Genomic DNA, 27,858 nt, shown 5'->3' with positions numbered 1-27,858 from the left:
AGCTCTGCATTTTTAACCAGGATTTCTGATCCTGGCTTCCTCTGAAATGCAGAGTGTGCCTTTGATCCAACTGTGCTCTTGTAACCCTGGATCGTTGGGCAAAGACAAGCCACGGCCCTTTTCTGTGGCATCAGCTGCCGTTATCTGGGATATTTAAACAGCTTTTCAATCGGTCGGCATAAGAGTGTCTGAGTGATTGGGTGAGTGAATGGATGAATTATGTGGGTAATGGGCAGGATGGGTGTGGAAAAGGGGGTAGGGTGGGTGAGGTAAGAGGGAGTAGGGTACATGAGTTAAGTGGGGAGACTGGCAAGTGGATAGGGTGATGAGATCAGGTCAGTTCGGTTGGGGGAGAGCTGGGGGGGAAGTCGGAGGTGTGAGGTCAGGTTGGGTCGGGGAGAGTTGGGATGTCAGTGGTGACATTGGGTTCAGAGAGGGAGTTGGCTGGTGAATTCAGTTCTGGGATATCGGCAGGGGTAGTCAGGAGACATTGGGGATGGGGGGAGTGCTCGTCAGAATAAATGATTGGGGTGTCAGTCATATAGTTATCCAGGAGTTCGACTAGGATTTTTCGATCTACCATTTCTTGGGAAAATGTTCAGGTAAATGAGTTAGAATCGTTCAAATTCTCCAACTCTAACTCAAGATTTGGAGACTTTTTTGAAGAGAGCAAGGGAATTGCCCATCAGAAGTTCAAACTTCACTGGCAATTTTCTTGGAGTCAGTGAGTTGCAATCTCCAAGTGGACAGATCTTGTATCTTGGTGGATATGTCCAGGCAAGTCGTGGGGGTTACAGATAGTGTGACATGAACCCAAGATCCTGGTTGAGGCCGTCCTCATGTGTGCTCACGACTTGCCTGGGCTTGCAAAATCTCACTAACTGTCCTGGCTGGAGACAATACACACCTCTTTAACCTGTGTTTCGCCCTCTCTCCACTCACATTGTCTGTACCTTTAAGACTTGATTACCTGTAAAGACTTGCATCCCAACCATTACCTTGAGTTTGTGTCTGTATATGCCCTGTTTGTGAACACAACTCCTCACTCACCTGATGAAGGAGTGAGACTCCGAAAGCTTGTGCTGCCAAATAAACCTGTTGGACTTTAACCTGGTGTTCATAGAATCATAGAAACCCTACAGTGCAGAAAGAGGCCATTTGGCCCATCGAGTCTGCACCGACCACAATCCCACCCAGGCCCTACCCGCATATCCCTACATAATTTGCCCACTAATTCCTCTAACCTATGCATCTCAGGACACTAAGGGGCAAGTTTTTTTTAGCATGGCCAATCAACCTAACCCGCACATCTTTGGACTGTGGGAGGAAACCGAAGCACCCGGAGGAAACCCACACAGACACGAGGAGAATGTGCAAACTCCACACAGACAGTGACCCAAACCGGGAATCGAACCCAGGTCCCTGGAGCTGTGAAGCAGCAGTGCTAACCACTGTGCTACCATGCCGTGTTGTGAGACTTCTTACTGTGCTTACCCTAGCCCAACGCCGGCATCTCCACATCAGTCTCCAATGATCCAGAGGCTGGAAAATCTGGGCCATTGATGCCTAGCTGGTGTAATTGGCTTGTGCGGAAATTGAATGTATATTCCTACATTCTATGAAATAACCTGAATTAATTTAATAAGCTTTTCAGTTCAATGAGGTTTGTTTTGCAGATTGATTCCATATTGTAGTTATTACCTCCTTTTTATGGGCCAGGCAACTAATAGTGACAATACTACCAGTCCCTGAATTAAAATGACACCAAACCTATAAATAATGTTGATGGCTACTATGTCGCAAGATCACAAGATAATTTCAGATACAAAAATTATTTTGGTCCAGCTACCTTATCCATTCGGGTAGACCCTAATGCCACCAATACCTGCCCCCATCCATACCCATTGTGGCATCTAATTGTTTCTTGACTAGTCCCCCAGGGTTCTTGCTTCTGTAACTTTTACTCAGTTTTCTAGCTTTCTTTCCACTTTGTCCTGAACTATTTCAAACATTCTTGCCGTATATGTGTCACATATTTTTCCAACCTATGTGTAGAACTTTACACTCACTTGCAATAATTTTCATCTCTCAAGGCTCTGCCTGCCGACATGCCTTGTTGAAAGCATTCTGGAAATTCTGAACTACCTCTTCTGATTTCACTGCCCCTCCTAGTTTGGTGTCGCTTTGCATTGTGTTTCCTGATTGAGGTTGTTTGTGTAAATGAGAAATGGTTGTGGCTCAGTCACTGAATTTTGAGGTCCCCCCACTCTACACTTCTCCCCCTCTCCCAAACGTTGACATATAGCCTGGTGGTAATGTCACTGGATGAGTAACCCGGAGGCTAATGCTCTGGGTACATGACTTCAAATTCCATCATGACAGCTGGTTTAATTGAAATTCGATTTATAAATCTGGTATATTAAGCTAGTCTCAATAATAGTGACGATGGCAACTTTGATTGATTGGTGTAAAAACCCATTTGGTTCATGAATGCCATTTAGACAAAGAAATTTGCTATATATTATATATATATATAGTATACATTGAGCTTGTATAAGATACTAGTTAGTTCTGAGCTGGAGTAATGCACATAGTTCTGGACACCACATTTTAGGAATGATGTGAAGACATTAGGGAGAGTGCAAGAGTTTCCAAGGCTGAGAAACTTTAGTTATGAAGATATATTGGAGAAGTTGAGTCTCTATTCCTTGGAGAAATGAAGGTTAAGACGAGATTTGATCGAAGTATTTATGAGGAGCCTGGACAGGGTTGATAAGGAGAAGTTGCTTCCATTGGCGGGAAGATTGAGAACCACAGGGCACAGATTTAAGGTAATTGATAAAAGAAGCAAAAATGATATGAGATAAAACTTCTTCACATAGTGAGTTGCTGGGGTCTGGAATGCACTACCAGAGAGTATGGTGGAGGTAGGTTCAATCGAAACATTCAGGAGGGAATTTGATAATTGTTTGAAAGGATTGTGGGGAAAAGCAGGAGAGTGACAGTCGAAATACTCATTTGGAGAGTCAGTGCAGACACGATGGGCCGAATGGCCTCCACCTGCACTCTAATAGTTCTGTGATTCTGATCTTTGCCCTAGCTGGCCTCCAAGTGACTCCAGACCAAAGGCAATGTGGTTGATTCTTAACTGTCCTGTGAAATGGCCTATAAGCCATTTATTTCAAGGGCAACTTAGGATGGGTGAAAAAAGCTGGCCCTGGCAACGATGCCCACATCCCATGAAAGAATAAAGAAGCAGTGCTCATTGAGGTGGATTTTCAACTTGCTGCCCAGGTGTAAAAACATTATTGCAGCTCAGGCACCTATTACAGAAACTGCACAATTTTCATTTCCACCTGAATACTGAATACTGAACTATCATTAAACAACTTTGAATTCCATGTCGTAGACTGCAATGGAGGCTTCCAACTGACTGGCCATATTGCTCTGATCCCCAAGAGAGCCCTAACCATTCAGGGATTGCATTTAAATTCCATACTTGTTCACATACAATCTTAAATAGACTGCCACTTGAGAATTTTGACCAGATATTATATTTATTTTTCGTTTCTGGTTCTGGAAATTATCGCTCTCCCTCTTCTATGCCTATCACATGTCCATCTGGTTACAGTGCCAGTTGTTTCATTGCTAGGTTTTCAAGCATTCCAGGATCAACACAATTTTGCAATTCCTGGGTAGCAACATTTAGCAGCCTTTGCAAATCATGACTAAATAAACAATAATGTTTTTGTATTTACAGGGAATTATCATACAATCAAATTCATGTGTTACCAAGTTTCCACAACTGCCAGAAGCTTGAAGAAATGTAAGTTTTTTGTCTCCGTGAATGCAATTTTCTGTTAGCCTGAAGTATTTGTGCTTTGTTAAATGCTGTATTTCATCATTCAGCATTGTTTACCTGCCGTTCACAAGTAGCTGTCTTCATACTTCTACTGGCATGGACAAGATGGGCAGAATGGCCTCCTGTTATGCTGTAACTTTTCTATGGTTTTTGCCTCCCTTGCAATTTATTGTAGCATCGTAGAATCGTAGAAACCCTACAGTGCAGAAGAAGGCCATCCAGCCCATCAAGTCTGCACCGACCACAATCCCACCCAGGCCCTATCCCCGAAATTCCACATATTTACCCTGCTGATCCTTCTAACATGCACACCCTGGGACTAAGGGACAATTTAGCATGGCCAATCAATCTAACCTGCATATTTTTTTCATTTACCAAAATGTTGATTTCCTCCCCCTGCACTCAGGAATGCTTTGCAAATCGGATCCTGTGGCTGAGTGATGCTGGACAATGGTTGTCTAGAAGTAGCCAACTCTCTGTTGACCTTCTAAATTAGCTTAAAGCATAAGCAGGGCCAAGGAAGAGGCAGCCCAGCCATTTATTCTTCTATGATCAAGCTCCTGTTTCTTTTATGGCTCCTTCATGGTTCAAACAAATTTAAGTGACTAGTAAAGCAAGAAAATATAATGGGCCAGATTTTCCAGCCATTCCCACTAGCAGGGTCGTCTAGTCCCACTGACAATGTGCCCTCACTGCAGGTTCCCCAGCGACAGGGGGTGCAAACAATGGTAAACCCCATTGACATTGGCGCAACCAAAAGGTTCCACTGCCAGGCAATGGCGGGTCACCTCCACTACCGCAAAATATGCCACAGGGACACGCAGAAGACCTTTTGTTTCTTTTCACGTAGATTAAATAAGCATCATAATGGCACCAGGTAGATCCAAGGGCTGGCAAGGTAGCACAGTAGTTAGCACTGCTGCCTCACAGCACCAGGGACCCTGGTTCGATTCCCTGCTTGGGTCACTGTCTGTGTGGAGTTTGCGCATTCTCCCCGTGTCTGCGTGAGTTTCCTCTGGGTGCTCCGGTTTCCATCCACAGTCCAAATATGTGCGGGTTAAGTGGATTGGCCATGCTAAATTGCCCCTTAGTGTCAGGGGGACTAGCTAGGCTAAATGCATGGGTTTATGGGGGTCGGGCCTGGGTGGGATTGTGGTCGGTGCAGACTCGATGGGCCAAATAGCCTCCTTCTGCACTATATGATTCTATGATATAGAAGGTTCAATCCCCATTATTCTCAGGCTGGGCAACAATGAGAGTAACAGAAATGGCTTCAGTTCTCCTGGTCTAGAGAAGAGGGAGTTGGACAGTTTTGTCTCAGTGACCCTGGCTAGAGGGTATCAGATGAGGACAGATTACGTTGGACTTCAATGTTTCCCAGAACAACCAAGCAACCAACACAGCCCATACATGTAAAGAGCCACGTCTTGAGCAAGATAGCAGATAGCGTCTAGTACCCATGCAGCCGTGAGTCAGTACCCTCAGGAAGAAACTGGTGGGGGGAAAACTCTCTAAAATCTGATAATGGAAGCATATCTTCTGTATAACATTAAGCCACTTCTTTAACGTTTGATACAATCCACTTCCGCTTTGTTTTGTCTTTCCTCATGCCAAAATGATTGATTTTTTTCCCTCTGTCCGCCGCAAAAAAAGAGTGATGTCTTGAAACCTTGATCTCATTGTACTGTTTGTCTTTTCAGTGGCCTGCAGCACAATAGAATCACTGAAATCAGAGCTGACACGTTTCAACAGCTAATGGCTCTGCGATCTCTGTGAGTAGCTTTTCGCATTCTTTCCTGAGCAGTCTTCCCAAATGAAGTTTTACTGCTCTGCTGATAAGACAGAAACCCGATTCCAGGCACCAAGCTGGAACTCAATCACACAGGCAGTCATATAAAATTAGATGCCTGTGAATGCTCTTTGTAGGTGTAGCATCAGTCACCCTTACAACGGATGTTTTAAATAATTGGGAAACGGTCGCAAAGACAAGAAATTGCTTCCTCTCCTTGCCTTTTTAGTTCAGAGTTTTGTCCAGGCCATAGCTACATTCTACCTGGCTTCTGTCATAAATGGCCAAAAACAATTGGAAAAGACAAAGAAGGAATCAGCCTCCAGCATGAAATACCATAACTTGCAGCAGTAAATAAACTTTGTTCGTAGTCATTTGCGCCTTTTGTATTCATTGTCCTGATTCAACAGGCTGTGTGGGAAAGTGACTTTTTCTCACAGATGTAACCCTCAGTTACAAGATATTAACCCTTGGCAGACAATAGCTCATCTGCATCTTATGTTACAAACTGACGACCCCTTATTAAACTGAGCTTCCACAACTATTCCTTACCCATTGCGAGGAGTTTATTTCATCTATAACTATTTAAAAACCAAAATCCAACTTCTTTGATTTGACATTCAATGGGATACTTCAGAAGAGAGAACATAGAACAGTACTCATGATGTGGAGATACCGGCGTTGGACTGGGGTGGGCACAGTAAGAAGTCTCACGAGCTTTCAGAGCGCTGCTCCTTCAGCAGGCTCCTTCATCAACTGATGAAGGTGCAGCGCTCTGAAAGCTCGTGATTCTGAATAAATCTGTTGAACTTTAACGTGGTGTTGTGAGACTTCTTATTATAGAACAGTACAGCATAGGAACAAGCCCTTCGGTCCATGATGTTGTGCCGAATATGCTGCCAAATTAAACTAATCCCTTCTGCCTACTCTCGGTCCATATCCCTCTATTGCTTGCATATTCATGCGCTTATCTAAAAGCCCCTTAAATGCCCCAATCATATCTGCCTCCACCACCACCCCTGGCAGTGTGTTCCAGACACCTACCACTCTCTGAGTAAAAGACTTGCCCCTCACATCTCCTCTGAAATTTTCCCTCTCTCATCAGTGCATGCCCGCCCCCCCATGCCCCCCCTCCCCCCCTCCCCATCCCCCCCGCCCCCCCCCCCCCCCCCCCCCCACCCCCACCCCAACCCAGTATTAGATATTTCAACTCTGGGAAAACGATTCTGACTGTTGACCCCATCTGTGCCTCTCATAATTTTACAGACTTCTATCAGGGCTCCCCTCAGCCTCTGCCACTCCAGAGAAAACAACCCTATTTTTTCCAGCCTCCCCTTATAGCTCATACCCTCTAATCCAGACAGCATCCTGGTAAACCTCTTTTTTTTTCGTTCATTCATGGGAAATGGGCTTCGCTGACTGGCCAGCATTTATTGCCCATCCCTAGTTGCCCGAGAGCAGTTCAGAGTCAACCACACTGCAGCGAAAATGCTTTGTTTTTCTCCACAACAGGTATTCCAAACACATTATTATATTCTTGGACATCCCATATTGTTAATGAGTTACTGATCGCTCTGAGGAGGCAAGTACCCCACTGGATATAAAAGCAATAGCTAGCGACCATATTCTCATTTCCACTTGCCAGAGCTGTATGCAATGGCGATTGAACCCTCCACCTTCTGACTCAGAAGTAGGAGTGCTACTGCTGAGACAAAGGCTCATTGTTAGAAAAACTGGTAGGCAACATAAAAGGAAATAGTAAAGGATTTTATAAACAGATAAAAAAGTAAAAGATTAGTTAATGTGAGGGTAGGGCTGAACAAAGATAAAAATGGAATTCATATGAATGATGAAGGGATGGCAGAAATATTAAAAGTGCACTTTGGCTTATATTACGAGTTTGGGTCTGCTGAAGATACTTTTTTAAAGATACCTTTTTGAACGCAGTGATATTAGATCACTCCTTTAATCAGTTGAACACATATTTTTAGGTATTGATTCACACTGTCCTTGAGTGATAATGGGAGCTGGAGTGGGCAAGGGTAGTGGAGGAATGGGGTTGTAAAACTGAAACGCCCTGGTGATTTGGGCTTTTAACATGGTTAGTGGTCTAAAAATGGGCCATTTTGAGCCTAATTCTATCTTTACATGTGTGTTGAGTTTAGGGTGAGTCAAAATCGCACCTACTGAATCTGCTGCCTGCTACAATATGTGCCTGATTTTTCTTTTCACCAAGTCAATGGAGGGGAAAATTAGGCAGAGCTTATACCATAAATCATGATATATAAGTCGACACAGCATACAAGATGACCCCATTTTTCAGGCCCCAAAAATTGTGCTTTGTCACATACTCCGCGTGTAAATTGACGCCTACCTTTTCCAGCCATGAAATGTTTAGCATTAGTAGTCAGCCATCCTGCAAATGGATGTGTTATTTACTGGTACTTTGTAATTGGGTACAAGGTATCAGGCAATCAATGCAGGCTGTGTTGCGAAGATGCTTGGGAGTTTAAGACATGCCCACATAGAGCAGACACCACATGGCAAATGACACAGATAGTGAACACTTAGACCAGCAATTCACTTTTATGTTTGGAATATAAGTTGGCCCCTTTTTTGGAGGGATTTTTGGAGGCATCAAAGATTGACTCTTCACCCACATTTATGGTAATTGGTGAGCTGCAGTTTCTGTTTTTGTTCCAGATTTCATGAACCCGCTGCATTTTGATTTTGATGAGGAGTTTTGGTTATGAGGCAAGATCAGAAAAACTGGGGTTCCTGTCATTAGAAAGAGAAGTTTAAGAAGAAATCTAGCAGCGGTCATCAGATCTATTAGGTGTGTTGATTACATTGGGAAGACAAAACTAATTCACTGGTCAGTGAGTAAAAGGTGCATAAATTTGAGAGCAACATTAACAAGTTAGAGGAAAAGGTTAGAAAATTTGTTTTAGGAACATATTAACATACTAAATGGGAGTAGGAAAAGGCCTCACAGACACTTGAGCCCGGTCCAACATTTAACTTGACAGATCTTCTACCTCAACACCATTTTCTTGCACCATCTACCTAACCCTTGATATCTTTAATATTTAGAAATCCATAAATCTCTGTCTTAAATATACTCAACAAATGAGACTCCACAACCTTACAGAGCCAAGAATTCCAAAGATTCACCATTCTCTGAGTGAAATCCCTTCTCATCTCAGTCCTAAATGGCCTCCATCTTAATCTGTAACTGTGTTCCTGGTTTGTAGATGCCCCCCCCCCCCCCCCCCCCCCGCAGCCATACGAAACATCATTCCCTTTCAAGTCCTGTAAGAATTTTGTGTGCTTCAATAAGATCACCTCCCGTCCTTCTAATTTCTAGAGAATAAAGGCTCAGACTCCTCAATCTCCCCTTATATGACAATCCAGACATCCCAGAGATGAACCCGGTGAACTGTCATTGCACTCCCTCTGTGGCAAGTATAGGGGAGGTGATGGCCTAATGGTACAATCGCTAGACTATTAATCCAGAAACTTTGAATCCCGCCACGGCAGATGGTGGAATTTGAATTCAATTAAAAATATCTGGAATTAAGAATCCATGAAACCATTGTCAATTGTCGGAAAAACACATCAGGTTCACTAATGTCCTTCGGGGAAGGAAATCTGCCGTCCTTACCTGGTCTGACCTACACGTGACTCCAGAGCCACAGCAATGTGGTTGACTCTCAACTGCCCTCTGAAATGGCCCAGCAAGTCACTCAGTTGTATCAATCAAAGGCAATTAGGGATGGGCAATAAATGTTGGCCAGCCAGCGATGCCCATGAGCCACAAATGAATTTTTAAAAATCCTTCCTTAGGTAAGCAGACCAAAACTGTACACAATACTTCAGATGCAGTCTCACCGTGCTCTATACAATGGCAGCAAGACTTCTTCACATCACCTTGGAGAGAGTTGCTGGGATTTGGAATGCTCTGCCAGAATCCACGGTGGAACAAGAATTTATAATAGATTTTAAAAGGGAAATAGGAAAGCTTCTTAAGAAAAAAGTGTAAAAAAGATATCGGAGAATGAGTCTGTGGATCCACCACAGAATGATAGCATACTACACTATTGTCCAAATGTAAAATTATTTGTGCTCTCATGAGAGTTGTGTGAAAACTACTTCAGTTCATCACAGACTATGAGGGAAAGATTATCAGGTTGCAACCAATTAGAAGAGGTTAGGCCTGTACTTACATGCTATGTTTTCAGTACATGCAAGAATGGGCAATTCCACTGTAACATTTAATGGCTTACAGCTGGAATTCTGTTTATTTCCCCCAAGAGGGAGCACAAGCTTTTTTTACTCATCCACCAATCCTCGTGTTCTTTGGCCTTCACTGTGTAGAATCTTGCTTAAGGCCGCTTCACAATAGATGATGATCAAAGTCACAAAAAATTCAGCAAATTCTTGCTACTAGGATGCAAAGTTTTGATTTAGTACAGTGTACATTTTATTTTCTTGCATGGAATGTTATTTCATTCATGCTTTATTTAATGTGGCAAGCATTATCAAATCATAAATTGGATATTTATCTAATGACTTTTTTTTTCACTCCAGAGACCTTAGTTGGAATCAAATAGCATTCATTCATCTTGATGCCTTTGTCTCATTACGTTCCTTAACAAAGCTGTAAGTACTTTCAATTACTGTTACTTATTATGTAGGGCAAGGCAGATTGTGTCTCTCATCACAGGATAACTGTTTAAAATTCAACATTATTTCATTTTAAATGAGCATGAACAGCCATTTTTCTGTAATGTGGTGAAACACCTGTTATATGATGTCTCATTATAATAATTTTTTGTCAGGTTTTGATCTAAGCTTGTTGCATCTCTCGCCTCATGATAGCTTTTGATCGCTATCTGTCTTTTGGACATTCTGGGGTATCAAGTGCCTTTTATCCACTGTTTCTTTGATAGAATTAGCACATAACTTCCACTATCCTTCATGACTTGGGGTTTTCCTGATACAGGTGTTCATTACATAAATAACATTTTCATCAGGACGGCACAGTGGTTAGCACTGCTGCCTCACAGCGCCAGGGACCTGGGTTCAATTCTGGCCTCGGGTGACTGTCTGTGTGGAGTTTGCACATTCTCCCCGTGTCTACATGGGTTTCCTCCGGGTGTTCCGGGTTTCCTCCCACAGTCCAAAGATGTGCATGCTAGATGGATTGGCCATGCTAAATTGCCCCTTAGTGTCAGGGAGATTAGCAGGGTAAATATGTGGGGTTACAGGGATAGGGGGTGGGTTGAATTGTTGTCGATGCAGGTTTGATGGGCCAAATGGCTTCCTTCTGAACTGTAAGGATTCTATCAGTGGTATTGAAGACAGAACAAGCGATGAAAACCAAGATGGAATTATCTTAAGAATTTTGCTTTGTAAATGGTTAGAAGAAAAGCTCCCAAAATGTATTAGGGGGTATAGCTCAGTGGTAGAGGATTTGACTATAGGTGTCAGAGATCTGTGATTCAAATCCAGGTGTCTTTATGGGCGGCACTGTAGCACAGTGGTTAGCACTGCTGCTTCACAGCTCCAGGGACCTGGGTTCGATTCCCGGCTTGGGTCACTGTCTGTATGGAGTTTGCACATTCTCCTCGTGTCTGTGTGGGTTTCCTCCGGGTGCTCCGGTTTCCTCCCACAGTCCAAAGTGCGGGTTAGGTTGATTGGCCATGCTAAAATTGCCCCTTAGTGTCCTAAGATACGTAGGTTAGAGGGATTAGCGGGTAAATGTGTAGGGATATGGAGGTAGGGCCTGGGTGGGATTGTGGTCGGTGCAGACTCGATGGGCCAGATGGCCTCTTTCTGCACTGTAGGGTTTCTATGATTCTCTGTTTTAAAAAGGCCACACTTCAGAATTCAATTCATAAAGTTCATTAGGTAAAAACAAGAATCATTTCAACCAAAAGGCTCTTTAGGCCTTTTAAGCCTCTTTAGGCATTCAGAAACATTGCGTACATTTTAACACAACAGTAGCAATGGTAATATTACAGTTCACTTGTATAATTGTTGTGGTGTAGGCACTGGACATATTTCCCCAAGCAGTTTTCTGTGTTTTGACGACAGAGTATATAATCAAGTAATAACAAGTATTTAATAATTTGCAATTAAATATTGGGAAAACTGAAGCCATTCTTATTAGTCACCATCCAAACTCTGTTCCCTAACTCCATCCCTCTCCCTGGCAATGGTCTGAGATTAAACCAGTCTTGGTACCACATTTGATTCTTACATGCACTTCCAACCTTATGTTTGTGCCATCTCTGACATCAAAGAACAAAGAACAATACAGCACAGGAACAGGCCCTTCGGCCCTCCAAGCCCGCACTGCTCCCTGGTCCAAACTAGACCATTCTTTTGTATCCCTCCATTCCCACTCCGTTCATGTGGCTATCTAGATAAGTCTTAAACGTTCCCAGTGTGTCCGCCTCCACCACCTTGCCCAGCAGCGCATTCCAGGCCCCCACCACCCTCTGTGTAAAAAACATCCTTCTGATATCCGTGTTAAACCTCCCCCCCGCGACCCCCCCTCACCTTGAACCTATGACCCCTCGTGAACGTCACCACCGACCTGGGAAAAAGCTTCCCACCGTTCACCCTATCTGTGCCTTTCATAATTTTATGCACCTCTATTAGGTCACCCCTCATCCTCCGTCTTTCCAGTGAGAACAACCCCAGTTTATCCAATCTCTCCTCATAACTAAGCCCTTCCATACCAGGCAACATCCTGGTAAACCTCCTCTGCACTCTCTCTAAAGCCTCCACGTCCTTCCGGTAGTGTGGCGACCAGAACTGGGCGCAGTATTCCGAATGCGGCCGAACCAACGTTCTATACAACTGCAACATCAGACCCCAACTTTTATACTCTATGCCCCGTCCTATAAAGGCAAGCATGCCATATGCCTTCTTCACTACCTTCTCCACCTGTGACGTCACCTTCAAGGATCTGTGGACTTGCACACCCAGGTCCCTCTGCGTATCTACACCCTTTATGGTTCTGCCATTTATCGTATAGCTCCCCCCTACGTTAGTTCTACCAAAATGCATCACTTCGCATTTATCAGGATTGAACTCCATCTGCCATTTCTTTGCCCAAATTTCCAGCCTATCTATATCCTTCTGTAGCCTCTGACAATGTTCCTCACTATCTGCAAGTCCAGCCATTTTCATGTCATCCGCAAACTTACTGATCACCCCAGTTACACCTTCTTCCAGATCGTTTATATAAATCACAAACAGCAGAGGTCCCAACACAGAGTCCTGCGGAACACCACTAGTCACAGGCATCCAGCCGGAAAAAGACCCTTCCACTACCACCCTCTGTCTTCTGTGACCAAGCCAGTTCTCCACCCATCTAGCCACCTCCCCCTTTATCCCATCTATTTCCACCTCCAAGCATAGTTTGACTTTGTCCCATTTCTGTGCATCTGTTGCAGAAATTATCATTTCTCACAAGCTTTAAATTGGCTAGTCCCACACACTCCTGGATGACTTCCCACATTCCACTCTCTATAAACTTGAAGTCATCCAAAACTCTGTTTCTTATGTCTTGGTTCCCTCCCCTATCAGTCCTGTGCCCTTCCAAAAGGTCAAACTCCAGAAGTCACTGCCATTGGTGACTGTCTCCCCTTTGTCAATGTCCATCATCTTTATGTCTCATTTGCAAGTGTCTTTATAGCAAAGGTATGGACACCTAGGAGGTTAGTTGGATAGGCCATGGTAAATTGCCCCTTAGTGTCCCAAGATGTGAAGGTTAGAATAATTAGCCATGGTAAATGTGTGTGGTTACAGGGATAGTAAGAAGTCTCACAGCACCAGGTTAAAGTCCAACAGGTTTATTTGGTAGCAAATACCATTTGCTACCAAATAAACCTGTTGGACTTTAACCTGGTGTTGTGAGACTTCTTACTGTGTTCACCCCAGTCCAACGCCGGCATCTCCACATCGTTACAGGGATAGGGCAGGGGAGAGGGCCTTGGTAAGACACTCTGTCAGGGAGTCAGTGCAGACTCGATGGACTGAATGGCCTCGTCCTGCACTGTAGGGATTCTATGATTCTATTCTATGATTCTATGATTTCCAATCAGATTGATATTGTTGAGAGGGTGTGGGGATTGTTCTCATGATCTAATGTGGCATGCGCCAGGTTAACAAGGAATTTATTGTTGCAAACACTGAATAATACAGTAGCTGTCTGCTTTCTATATTCTTGATATCATCCACATATGAAGGCATAAAAGATGAACCCCAGAAGGGAAAAACAGTTTGGACCAGTATTCTTATATCCCCGTTTTATTGTTTTTTTCCTTCATTGGCAAAGTCCCACATGGCAGGTTGGTTAAGAAGGTTAAGGCTCATGGGATACAAGGAGAAGTGGCTAGATGGGTGGAGAACTGGCTTGGCCATAGGAGACAGAGGGTAGTGGTCGAAGGGTCTTTTTCCGGCTGGAGGTCTGTGACCAGTGGTGTTCCGCAGGGCTCTGTACTGGGACCTCTTCTATTTGTGATATATATAAATTATTTGGAAGAAGGTGTAACTGGTGTAATCAGCAAGTTTGCGGATGACACAAAGATGGCTGGAATTGCGGATAGCGAAGAGCATTGTCGGGCAATACAGCAGGATATAGATAGGCTGGAAAATTGGGCGGAGAGGTGGCAGATGGAGTTTAATCCGGATAAATGCGAAGTGATGCATTTTGGAAGAAATAATGTAGGGAGGAGTTATACAATAAATGGCAGAGTCATCAGGAGTATAGAAACACAGAGGGACCTAGGTGTGCAAGTCCACAAATCCTTGAAGGTGGCAACACAGGTGGAGAAGGTGGTGAAGAAGGCATATGGTATGCTTGCCTTTATAGGACGGGGTATAGAGTATAAAAGCTGGAGTCTGATGATGCAGCTGTATAGAACGCTGGTTAGGCCACATTTGGAGTACTGCGTCCAGTTCTGGTCGCCGCACTACCAGAAGGACGTGGAGGCATTAGAGAGAGTGCAGAGAAGGTTTACCAGGATGTTGCCTGGTATGGAGGGTCTTAGCTATGAGGAGAGATTGGGTAGATTGGGGTTGTTCTCCTTGGAAAGACGGAGAATGAGGGGAGATCTAATAGAGGTGTACAAGATTATGAAGGGTATAGATAGGGTGAACAGTGGGAAGCTTTTTCCCAGGTCGGAGGTGACGATCACGAGGGGTCACGGGCTCAAGCTGAGAGGGGCGAAGTATAACTCAGATATCAGAGGGACGTTTTTTACACAGAGGGTGGTGGGGGCCTGGAATGCGCTGCCAAGTAGGGTGGTGGAGGCAGGCACGCTGACATCGTTTAAGACTTACCTGGATAGTCACATGAGCAGCCTGGGAATGGAGGGATACAAACGATTGGTCTAGTTGGACCAAGGAGCGGCACAGGCTTGGAGGGCCAAAGGGCCTGTTCCCTGTGCTGTACTGTTCTTTGTTCTTTATAAGGGCCAATGGAGGCAATGTTTAGATGAGGCAGACTTTGGACAGTGGATGTGGCAATTGCACTGCCCACCTGAAGTCCTTGGCAAAAAGCCCAAGATATTTTGAGAGCAGGGTGCTCTTTGAAACTGCAGAACAAACTTTGATGGCCATTAGCAGAGCTTGATCTGTGGTTTCAATTAGAGACCTGTGCTGTAAAACAGTGACTGTTTTTCAGGCCAAACTTGCCATGAGCTGGAGGATGCCACACATAAGTTATTTTTTAAGAAGAATTATTCGATTTCCTTGTGAACCCAGAATGCTCCTTTGTGGCTCACAATGAAATCTTGGGCTCCCATACCCCAGAATTTCTCTCTTTCCCCCTGATCATAATCTCTGTGGCATTGTCTCCCCTTGCCTGTTAAAAACTGTTGGCTACTGATGTTTATCTAGCAGTCAGGCCCAGAACAGTGGTGGCTGGTAGTACCAGGAGTACATTGAGTCCAGAAGTACTGAGATAAATTACTTATTTAGGTAGGTCTCAGTACCAGAGCCAACAGTCATCAGTACCGTCTCTGTGATGAATAAGTAACTACCAAAGCAAAATTCTGTGAGCTTCTGTGAATAAGCAGTGACCTCCTATGCTATTTGAATACTTAATTCATTGCAAATTTACCCTTAACTGCCAATCTTTTACATATCTAACATTCGACAGGGACCTGACCTTCAACCAACTTTCCTCCCTCCCTTTGAATGGTCTCAGTGGATTGACACATCTAAAACTAAAAGGAAATCTGGCACTTTCCGAGTCCTATTCAGAAGAGAACTTTCCCAAGCTAAGGTAGGATTTATTGGAACCAATCATTTAATTCGAAATGCTCATTTCTAACAGTTGATGCTTTGGTGCAGAATAAAATAATAATCGTCAACTTTTTGTCAGTGCAGCAGTTTGAACTACCTGTGTAAGTCATCAACAGAATTGACATCATTTTAAAAGGCACCATTTTACAAGAGATTAATCCACAACAGGGAAATTTTTCTATCTTCACTAGCATTTAGCAAAGATTTAATGTATTTGCAATTTTATTAAAAATACTGATTAGAGGAAACCTTCATGCATGCATTAATGATGTCATTACATATGGCGACCAGAATTTCCTGTCCTCTTGATTGGAGCGTGAATATGGAACTGGCAATAAAAGTGATGGCAATCATATTAGTCACCCAAAATTCTTGTTTTATCCAGTATTGTGAGGATTAATGTAGAAATGTGATCTCGGAGAATTCTATATGGGAAGCATTAAGGAATAACAAATTTAAACTTAAATAATGAGATCCATTTCATGTCAAACAAGAGGAATTTAAGCAAATAATTTGTTGCACGTGATCATATTCCTTCATTTTAATTTGAAACATCAAACTAGAAAAAGCAGAACATAGTGGGAAAAGAATTGCACTGATATAACTTGTTCACTGAGTGAGAATTGTACAATTCAATGTTTTTCGCAAAGTCATTCCACTTACACTTGTCCTATGGTTGTTCACTGAAAGTGATATGAAGAGGGAAAAGATGCACTGGACATATAAACACAGAAAATGCTAGAAATACTCAGCAGATCCGGCAGCATCTGTGGAGAGAGAAACAGAGTTAATGGGCCGGATTCTCCAACCTCGTTCGCAGCCAGGATTCTCCGGTCCCGCAGCAGATTTGTCTGAGCGCCAAATTCTCCTTCCTCGCACGCAACGGCGGCAGAGCATGAACGGCTGGAATTTTACGGCCGTTCACGCCAGTGATGTCCTCTGGTCCCGCTTCAGTAAATAGATATTTGGCTACGTGCCAAACTCTGCATCCTCACTCGCAGTGGTGGTGGGGCATAAACAGCCAGAAAATTCTGGCCTTGAAGTCTCAACACATAGATAAAGGGAGTGAAATTCCTCCCGCTGATGATTTTATTATTGGCATATGTACAAAGCATTACTGTACTGATTTTAAAAAAAACTGAAGGGGAAATTAAACATTTTAAAATGTAAACACATTGGCTTAAAAATTAAAACCATAAAAATGGTTAGCAGTTTGCTAAAATACATAAAACCTAATAATCTATTCGATCTCCCAGTCTAATAAACATCCCACTAAACCTCAAGATCATAAATGACAGTCCTGTTAAACCAGTTGGCCAGTCCATGGGAAATCATTGTGAGAAAATAAGTTCCCAATTAATTCTTATAAAATTGCTCGAGTGACTCATGCATTTTTGCTTAAATAGTTGAATTTAAAATAGCTTTATGATATGGTGATATGGTGAGGATACTGTTCCCAGCAAATTATTCATATGGCAAATCATTAATGCTATTTAGAAATACACAACAAACTGGTCATTAAGTTACACTCTTAACGAATCAAACAGCTATCTGTCCTCATCATAGTTGCCTTCCGTGTGTTGTTGTTCTGGCACTATCAGACAAAAATAAAACTATGCTATTTCAAAAAATTTTCTTTCCACAGGCTTTATGGTAGTTCAGCAGTGGTACCATAAAAGCAAGTTGAAAATGTGCAAATTAAAATAAAGTTTCGGAACAATGTAAGTACATTTGTCCAGACTGATGAGGGATTCCAAACCACCAAGACATTAATTCCCATTATATTAATGGCAATCTAAAATTGTCCTATTAACTCTCATTATAAGGCCATTTCTCTGTGGCACTCCCACCGAAGTATTCAGACGGCTGCTAGATATAGCACTTGAGGCAATTGGGATCAAAGATTATGGGGAGAAAGCAGGATTAGGCTATTGAGTTGGACGATCACCCATGATTGAAATGAATGGTGGAGCAGTCTCGAAGGGTCAAATGGCCTCCTCCTGCTCCTATCTTCTACGTTTCTATGTTTCTAGACTCCCAAACACCTGACAGGAAGAACCTGAAGAAATAAAACAGATAAAACATGCAATAGCAACTTTGCAGGAGAAGATAAATACTGTTGCCAGTTTTATATCATGCAAACAAAAGAACTTCATATCCCACTGCTATCCCTGGAAGAATTCTGAAAGATTTCACTAACCTCTTATACTGTTATGTACTGTAGTACTATGTGGATCTAAACTTATTGCTGCTTACTATTTGTAAATTGATTGCAAAGTTTGTATTTTGTATGCAGGGTGCTGGAAATGCCATATGCTTATCAGTGTTGTGCATATGGATCCTGCAAAAATAATTACAAACAGTCTAACCTGTGGGGTGCAGAAGCTACTCTCGGTGATGATGAGGATGCCCAGAAAAGAGCCATTGGTGTATTTCCTGTCGCATCAGACAGTAACTGTAAGTATTATATTAACATTCTAGCATACGGAATGAATTCAAGGCCTGAAATTCTGTTTGGTTTGATACCATATTATTAATACAATACAGAGGCACTGGAGAGGATGCAGAGAAGATCTACAAAGACAATACCAGGAATGTGTGGATAAATCATGGGAGGAATTCTCCGGCCTCCCATTTGCATGTTTCTCGGCAGCGGGAGTTGGCGCGCTGTTTACTGGCAGCAGGATTCGCTGGTCCTGCTGCTGTCAATGGGATCTCCCATCGATGTCACCACACATTGCTGCAAAACCCATGGGAGGGGGGTGTGCAGCCAGTGGGACTGGAGAATCCCACCAGTGTGAATGTCTGGATAATTCATCCCCTATCCCCCCATTTCAGAAAAGGAATGACAAGCTGATTGTCTTTTCTCTTGACGAAAGAAGGCCGGGGTAAAATTATGACAGATTTTGATAGAGTGGATGCAGAGAGAATGTTTCCTCTTTTAGAGAACAGCATGTCTAGAGACCATCAAGATAATATAGTCACCAAGTAATGCAATAAAGAATTCAGAAGAAACTTCTTCACCCAAAGAATGGTAAGAATGTGGAACTCACTACTGCAGGGAATGATTGAAGTGAATAATAGTGATGCATTTGAGGGTGAAGGGAATAAATGGTTACAATGGTAGATTTAGAGGAGAAAAGGTGGGAGGAGGCTCAAATGGAGCCTAAACATGGGCACGGACTGGTTTGGCTAAATAGCCTGTTTCTGTGCTGTAATGTAATCTTATATAAAAATCTGGTGTAGATCTACTGAAAGACACCACAATTTGTGTATAGGTCAAGATACAACCTATCCAAAATATGCCTTATGCTCCTGTACTAGTGGTTGGTGAAATCATTGATTGTCCCAAAGTGATGCATATGTGGAAATGAAAAGTTGCCTGCCCAGAAGTTTTGTCATTTTAAACCAGAATTGTACTTGCCTTCAGTTAATCCCATAAAAAAAAGGGACAAATTACCAATCACAAGGTCTACCAACATCTTCTCAGGACAACGAGTGATAGGCAACATATGTTAGACTTCCAAGCAATACCCACACCCAAAGACTGAATAAAAGAAATCAGGAAGTGACTGAGTTCCCTGCTTTTGAATGTCAAGAGACTTTATTGGGGATAAAAGCTAAACCATAGAAGAACCAACTATATGTTAATTACACTGCCTCCAGAACCTGTGGATCATGCCACCCATTAGTGCCTCATTAATCATAGAATCCTACAGTGCAGAAAGAGGCCATTTGGCCCATCGAGTCTGCACCAACCACAATCCCACCCAGGCCCTATCCCCATATCTTTACCCACTAATTCCTCTAACCTATGCATCCGGGACACGAAAGGCAATTTAGCATGGCCAATCAACCTAGCCTGCACATCTTTGGACTGTGGGAGGAAACCGGAGCACCCAGAGGAAACCCACGCAGACACAGGAAGAATGTGCAAACTTCACACACAGTGACCCGAGCCGGGATTCGAACCCAGGTCTCTGGAGCTGTGAAGCAGCAGTGCTAACCACTGTGCTACCGTGCCGAATTAATGATCCACTTAAAAAGGTAACAGTTCAGTGAGAAAGTCTAGGAGAAGTCTCCCAGAACAAAGTAGCCTCCAAATACCATCTTCCACCAAAAAACAAACAACACATGTACTTTCTCCAGAAGGCTGAACTTCACTTTTAAAGTGCAGTTTTAATGTACCCATTTATAACAGGTGCTTCTTCTTACCAACATGTCTACCCTGGGACTTATGCTTCAATCTGTTCTGAATGTTGGTGATTGATTGCAGCATGATCTCATGAACCTCTTGGGATCAAGGTAGCGCTTACCACAAGGCATCTGAGTCCCTGAAGGATTCTTGCCCTGGTTGTGTCACCACTTCAGGTGAATGGGCAGCCAGGGCTGTATCCTCCATGGGCAGTCATCTGAATGAACTGACTGGGAAAAGTAACATGCGCTGACATCCAGTGATCGGGAAGGCTGATTCTGGCCAAGCATGTTACATCATGGGTCTGAGTGCCCTGCCCTCTGATCAGCAGAAGTGCACATCTAATGCTAATCATTAGAGTCTGCAGACTGAGATATAGCATCCCCAAAATGCTCAGAAGCATCAGAAGTGGGCGGCACGGTGGCACAGTGGTGAGCACTGCTGCCTCACAGCGCCAGGGACATTAATTCTGAACTTGGGTGACTGTCTGTGTGGAGTTTCCACGTTCTTCCCGTGTCTGCGTGGGTTTCTTCCGGGTGCTGTGGTTTCCTCCCACAATCCAAAAGATGTGCTAGTTAGGTGCACTGGCCATGGTAACTCCTCCTTCAGTGTACCTGAACAGGCGCTGGATTGTGGCGACTGGGGGATTTTCACTGTAACTTCATTGCAGTGTTAATGTAAGCCTACTTGTGACTAATAAATAAACTTAAACTTAAATCCTGTGAGCTCCATTCCCTGTTGGGAGCTCTGTAATCATGAAGTTATACTTTATGATCAAAAACCATCATAATATTGAAGGGTTTGTAAACTAAAAGAGCTTCAATTTGGGGAAAATACAGTTAAGGAGAGCCATATATTGTTTCAATTATGAAGGGTGTTGTAATTGTACTCAGTCAAGGCAATGTGGTGCTCACAAAATGAATTGTGTGTTCTTGTTTTTGATGGTATTGCTGAAATTCTCTCAAAACCCTCATTCTAACACTATTTCTTTTGCAAATAATGTCCAGTTTATTTAGATATGGAAGACTTCCAGTTAGATGTGGAAGACCCCAAACTGCATCCCAGTATTCAGTGCACACCTGCCCCAGGTGAGTCCCCAAAATGCAAATGAGATATAAAAAGCAAAGGTAATAAATATATCATACCCAGAAAGCTTACAAAACCAAACAATTAGAGCTAGATTTTGGTTGGGTCGGGAAGACCCTGCGGATATTTAAAAATGGCAAATTGGACTTTAAGTGCCAATCCCATTTCTGACAGATCCCATTTTTGCCAGTAGGGGAAAGTGGGCGAGGGAATTCACGCAGTATAGAAACCTAAACACAGCAGGGACATTTGAACTTAGAGCTGAGTTCAAAGAGACACAATTTTAGCTGTTGCAAGGGCCTTACAGTCTCACAGTCACAAATTTATGGAGTTAAACATAAATGCTCTTAAGGGGCTCATGAGATCTAATTAATTGTCATGATATCATTTTTTTTAATGTCCCACTCTTTAAATATAAAGAAAACTGGCTGCAGCTGTCAGTGGTTGTTAAAAAACAAACTCTGCTGGATTGCTTTGATTGACACACCAGTTGGTGGAGCATCTGTTCAAGTAGTTTCAATAGAGTTCTTTGTAGACATTTCCTTAAAGGTTATTCATTATGAATGTTTGGCTGAGCTACAAATGCTACAATTATCTCAGCAGGATCTTTGGAGTCCATAGTTTTATTGACAGCTTAAAGAGACGATTAAAAGATTAGGAGTATGAAGATAAATTGTTTTTATGAGTTTATAGGAAAGAATTCCTGCTTTCATGAATGAAAGCTTTTATTCACTATCAACTTTGTATGGTGAGAGCTGTATTAGAATTCTAGAAGTATATTTTTCATCTTCACATGGCTTCTGAGGGCTGCCCATAGTGGCTACAGAGTTTGTGGCTATCGTGTTTACAAGGGGGTTATGAGTTGGATGGGATGATATTAACATTGATCTTGCATGAAGACTATGGACCCGATTTTACCATCAGGTTGCGCCATTTTCGGCGTGCATTTATGTTGACTTAATGTGCTGCACTCCCAACTTTACCAGCACTTCCCCCTTCACCACTGTGTTCGCCCATCCAGAATCGGGGCAAAACAGACATGCTCCATAAAAGTCCAATTCGGGCGCTCCAGTTAGTGAGGAGGGAGGTGCCTAGCGTCCGACGGCTCTCTGCTTGAGATCGGTGGGGAGGGGGAAATGGTGTCCGCTGCCACTCTGCCTGAGATCAGTGGAGGGGTAAGGGGGGGGGGGGTCCGCTGCCACTCTGCCTGAGATCAGTAGAGGGGAAGGGGGGACCCCTGCCACTCTGCCTGAGATCGGTAGGGAGGAAGGGTGAGACGAGCCATGATCAGTCTGGGTGGCAGGGGGGATGGGAGGAAAAGGGGGGTCAGTAATGTTGTGGGGGTGGGGCAATGTCTGTGGGGGCTAGGGGGAAGCATTATCCTGCCCCGGGAAGGATGTGGCAGGGGAGCGACATTCTATCTTTTTTCTCTGCGCATGCGCAGTTGGAGGTGTCAATCAGAGCTGCAGGGTTTTGTGCGTTTAAGCCCCACCCACAGGCTTGTGTAGTGCGATTCAGAATTACTGATATTTTTTCAGACAGAGTGCATATGGGGGCGCCTGAGAACAGGTCTGAAAGTCAGATCTGAAACACTCCCAGTTTCAAGTCCGCCCAGCACTTAGAATCAAAATGGTAAAATAGGGCATTTGAAGGACCATGGGGGTGGAGTGGATGGAGTTGTGAGGGGTGAGAGTTAGGGAGTCTAAAATCTTCTCAAATAATTGAGAACATGTCGGGCGGCATGATAGCTCAGTGGTTAGCACTGCTGCCTCACAGCACGAGGAACCGGATTCAATTCCAGCCTCGGGTCACTGTCTGTGCAGAGTCTGCGCATTCTCCTCGTGTCTGCATGGGTTTGCTCCGGGTGTTCCGGTTTCCTCCTACACTCCAAAGAGATGTGGGTTAGGTTGATTGGCCATGCTAAATTGCCTTTAGTGTCAGGGGGATTAGCAGAGGTCAATACATGGGGTTACGGGGATAGAGCCTGGGTGGGATTGTTGTCAGTGCAGACTCAATGGGCTGAATGGTCTCCTTTTGCACTGTAGGGACCCACTGCCATGATCTTTTTGCATCTGATTCTGGGGGCAGTGGTCCTGACTTCATTACGCACCTGCCCTTTTTGGAATGAAAATCTCATGTATCACATTTTACCAAGGCAGGTGTGGCAAGTCGTGAAGTTTCTTATCTCAAGCTACCCACCCCAGTAGCCAAATTCCAGCCCTTGTTCTAGTTTGGAACAGAAAATGTCAAATGTAACTATGCTAAAAATGTAATTTTAAAAGATGGTTATAACATGTCAACCAAAATGATGGAACAAACTCCGTAACATGAACAAAAGATATGTTTATGTGCAGGTTTCAGTATTTCTAACATTTCATTGTTAAAATCATTGCAGGTCCATTTAATCCATGTGAATATCTTTTTGAAAGTTGGATAATACGTCTTGGAGTTTGGGGCATAGTTCTTATCTCCTTGGTATGCAATGGACTAGTCATCGCAACGATATTTGCATCACCAAGCTACCTCTCTCCAGTAAAGTTTGTGATTGGTCTGATAGCAGGAGCCAATATGCTGACAGGGCTGTACAGTGGCACCTTAGCAATTGTTGATGCAATGACTTTTGGGAATTTTGCAAAGCATGGTGCAAAGTGGGAAACTGGCTTGGGCTGCAGGATCACTGGATTTGTATCCGTATTTGCTTCCGAAGCATCCATCCTGTTCCTGACTCTTGCGGCCGTCCAGTGCAGTATTTCAGTGTCTTGTGTCCGAGCATACGGGAAATCACCATCTTTCAGTAGTGTGAAAATTGCTGCTCTCTGCTGCATGGTGCTATCATTCAGTTCGGCCGCACTGCCTCTATGCTCAGTTGGAGAATTTGGGACTTCACCTCTTTGCCTCCCCTCGCCTATCCCTGATGGAAAACCTTCCACTCTAGGTTTCATGGTGGCTCTAATCATGATGAATATCCTTTGCTTCCTTGTTATCACTGGGACATACACCAAACTTTACTGCGACCTAATGAAAGGCGAATTTGACAGCATCTGGGATTGCGCCATGATTAAGCACGTAGCTTGGCTGATCTTCACCAATTGCATCCTATATTGTCCTGTGGCCTTTCTTACATTTTCTTCCCTGCTCAACCTTTTCTTAATCAGTCCGGAAGTAATTAAATCAATCCTGCTGCTGGTCCTCCCACTGCCTGCTTGTCTAAACCCTTTGCTTTATCTGTTATTCAACCCACATTTCAAAGAGGATCTCCGCATGCTGCATGAGTACAAATGGCAGAAAAGATGCCGATCAAAACAAGGCAGCATCGATTCGCTCACTTCAGAAGATATAGACAAACAGTCGTGTGATTCCACCCTGGCACTGATGACCTTTGCAGATAACGAAATCATTCTTAATTCGACTGATGGCCTGGGAGTTCTGTCGAGTCATCGTCAGATGATGGAGGCCTATCCATTTCCTCCTGTGACTCTTATCCCATGTCAACAGAGGAAAGGCAACGATAAGGAAGAGAGCTACTCAACACGACAATCCTGCTTCGCTGATGAGGAGCTCTTGATTAATTCAAAGAGCACAGAGCAAGCTCATAACAACCTTCAGATCAGCTTTTATCCTACCAAAGGACCATCCTTCACATCTCATGTATAAATATCTGGACTGAGTAATCCTGAGAGAGGCACAATCCCCTGGGAATTACATAATGCTACGAAGAACTGGATGAGGTAACACCGGACAGCTAAACAGGATTACAATATTGGGAACAACTATGAGTCGCTGTTCATTCAGCAAAAGAGGACTACCATAAATTTAAGTAAAATAATGGATGGTCAGGGGTACTTATAGATATGAACTGGTCTACAGCTGGTTTTTGGCTGGTAAGTGTGTGACTAGCAAAGCTACACGTGCACATATGAGCCCAGAACCAATGGACCACTTATTTTATCGGCTTCTAAAAGTCACTGTACAATGTTAAAAAAAAGTGTATATCACAGTGTCGATTTCATTAAAGGGAAAATCCATTAGCACTTGAATCATGGGACTCCTAATGATCCAATGTAAATGTATACCGTGTTGAAAACATGGATGGAATTTGTTGGCAGCTTACTGAGTTATATGATGACATAATGCCATATATGCTCTTCACCATATTTTTACAATATTAAGTCTTCTGGTAGATTTGACAAATTACTCCAGCAAAGGGGAAATAGTTGAATTGTTCATCTCACATGTTATCATATTCAGATAGGAAAACATGAGTACCCGATGGCTTTAAAATACTGATTTTTTTTTTATATTTTGATATCTTGGTAGAAGTGAATGTTAAATGAACAATAGAAATATATTTATTACAATAGAAACTTTCTGCATAGAAACACTATAAATCCTACATTTCTGTACAATTGGACAGCAGAACAGATGATGTATAGTAAAACTACCTCTTACTAGTACACTATATATCCCTTTACTGACAAAAAATGTTACTTTTTTATAAGAACTGTTTAAACTGCTTAGTTGTAAAAATATAGATAGTTATTTGGATGTACATATTATATGTACTGTACTCTGTTTTTAAGAGGCTAAACTTAGCAATTTTATGTCGAAGTAAATCATTCTTTTCATATACTTGCTTTGTCATGTATTAATGTATTCAAAGCTCTCCGTTACATTTTTATTCTTTATTTCCATTTTTATTAATTTTTTTTGTTTAATCTAGAAATTAAGGCAAGCAACAACAAGGCTTAAATGGAACAGCATGCTATCTATCTACAAAGTACTTTTAGATAAAATAAAGTTTTGACCAGCAGCAATGCTGGTCTCTTAATACCCTGATTGATTTAATTGAGTATTATGTTACTCAGGATCTTTCCTGTTATCTGGTCAACTCCATCAATACACCGGGAGAAGTTGTTAATATTCCTTCGGCACCCGACAATGCTTGTTGTTGCTGGCTAAGACACAAAAAAGCTTAACAAATGACCGATTGATTAATGTTTTTAAATTATAATTAAATCGAATCTCGATGAAAGGCAACAAAAAGGCATATTAAACAATCTAACCAATTTTCTTTGCTTTGAGTTTAAGTGACAATGCATCAGTGCTTGCCTAATGTAAATGTTCCTTGCACTCAGTCGTGTCTGCAATATAAATAAAATGTTGGGAGCAGTCATATTATCAAACCATTCAATAATCTAGTTTCAAAACAATGTATAATCAATCTGGGTGGAAAATGCAATTGTAGTGAATTAACTATCAGAACTAATATATTGAAAAACTGACTGGCTTCTTCTTTAAAAACAGCATGTCAATGACTATTCTACTGAGAGAAGATAATGTAGACTTAGTTAATTCCTGTGTGCAGGAAGATTCACTTAAAGATATTTCTGTTATGAAGACATCTTAGGAACTATGTGCCACAGTATTTTCTGCCAAGCTACATCTTAATCTTATTAAGCTCTTTTATAAGCACATAAGACTCATAAAAACATATAAAATGCATTATTGGTAACAGCTAGATATTTGAGAAGTATATCAAATCTAAGCTAATTAGTGTCTGAAGATTTTAAATGGTTTGCATGAACTCTGAGCAATTACATAGACCTGTCCAAGTGCAGGTCAGTGGGATTAGGCAAAAAATGGTTCGGCACAGACAAGAAGGGCCAAAAGGCCTGTTTCTGAGCTGTAATTTTCTATGGTTCTATGGTTCTATAGATCATGCACGGCTAAGTTCATGGTCACGTTCCACTAGCAGACAGCCACACTCTTAGGATAATTTTGATTAGATCATTGGCATTATGGACATATCTGTGACTTGTACTCACTCCCTTTGAAGGTGGCTGTCTGCTGGGAGCTTGGTATTGGTTTCAAAGGCTCATAGGATTTCATAATCATGTAGTTAAAAGGGAGTGAAATAAATAATTGAAGGTCAAAATTTGACTTGGTATGGGAAATGGAATTAATTTAGAATGCCACAATTCAAAGCTGAACAGTTAAATTCTGTGCTGAAATTTCTCTGATTCTGTTTCCTCTCTCTCCCTGCATTTGGTATAATAAGTAGCAAGAATGATCATGAACTTTTAACTGTATGGGTCACATCACATAATGACTTACTTCCTGACTCTGGTGAGGCGTTTGACTCTCATTTCTGTCGGACACCAAAATTTATCAGGTCCAATTGCAATAAGATTGTCAATATTCAGCTATGTTGCTAAGTGAAGTACCTAGTTATGGTGAAGCATCTCACTTAATGGCATGTGAGCAAATGAATTGGTCAGTCTCTGCCTAATCTTGCAGCAAAAACATCACTTTATTGTAACAATGATTATTGGCACAATCCTAAATGTTTGAAGAAGTGGGCGGCACGGTAGCACAGTGGTTAGCATTGCTGCTTCACAGCGCCAGGGACCTGGGTTTGATTCCCGGTTTGGGTCACTGTCTGTGTGGAGTTTGCACATTCTCCTAGTGTCTGCATGGGTTTCCTCCGGGTGCTCCGGTTTCCTCCCACAGTCCAAAGATGTGCGGGTTAGGTTGATTGGCCATGCCAAAATTGCCCCTTAGTGTCCTGAGATGCGTAGGTTAGAGGGATTAGTGGGTAAA

The 27,858-nt window shown here is 42.7% G+C and overlaps 1 protein-coding gene across 1 annotated transcript in view; it reads left to right on the top strand.

The window, feature by feature from the left end:
• lgr6 (leucine-rich repeat containing G protein-coupled receptor 6) overlaps nucleotides 1-25,887 on the top strand; it is a 287,303-nt gene extending 261,416 nt beyond the window's left edge. Inside the window, exons 12-18 of the mRNA XM_078242326.1 lie at nucleotides 3,761-3,826; nucleotides 5,563-5,634; nucleotides 10,242-10,313; nucleotides 15,832-15,957; nucleotides 18,274-18,434; nucleotides 21,180-21,260; nucleotides 23,654-25,887. Coding sequence (XP_078098452.1) covers nucleotides 3,761-3,826; nucleotides 5,563-5,634; nucleotides 10,242-10,313; nucleotides 15,832-15,957; nucleotides 18,274-18,434; nucleotides 21,180-21,260; nucleotides 23,654-24,912 — 1,837 coding nt within the window. The 3' untranslated portion in view covers nucleotides 24,913-25,887. The remainder of the gene's footprint in view (nucleotides 1-3,760; nucleotides 3,827-5,562; nucleotides 5,635-10,241; nucleotides 10,314-15,831; nucleotides 15,958-18,273; nucleotides 18,435-21,179; nucleotides 21,261-23,653) is intronic.
• Nucleotides 25,888-27,858: the final 1,971 nt, after the last annotated feature.

Source organism: Mustelus asterias, chromosome 25 (genome assembly GCF_964213995.1).
Source record: "Mustelus asterias chromosome 25, sMusAst1.hap1.1, whole genome shotgun sequence".
NCBI classification, from domain to species: Eukaryota; Metazoa; Chordata; class Chondrichthyes; order Carcharhiniformes; family Triakidae; genus Mustelus; species Mustelus asterias.
The sequence above is the reverse complement of the archived record's forward strand: the minus strand, read 5'-3'. Positions and strand labels throughout refer to the sequence as shown.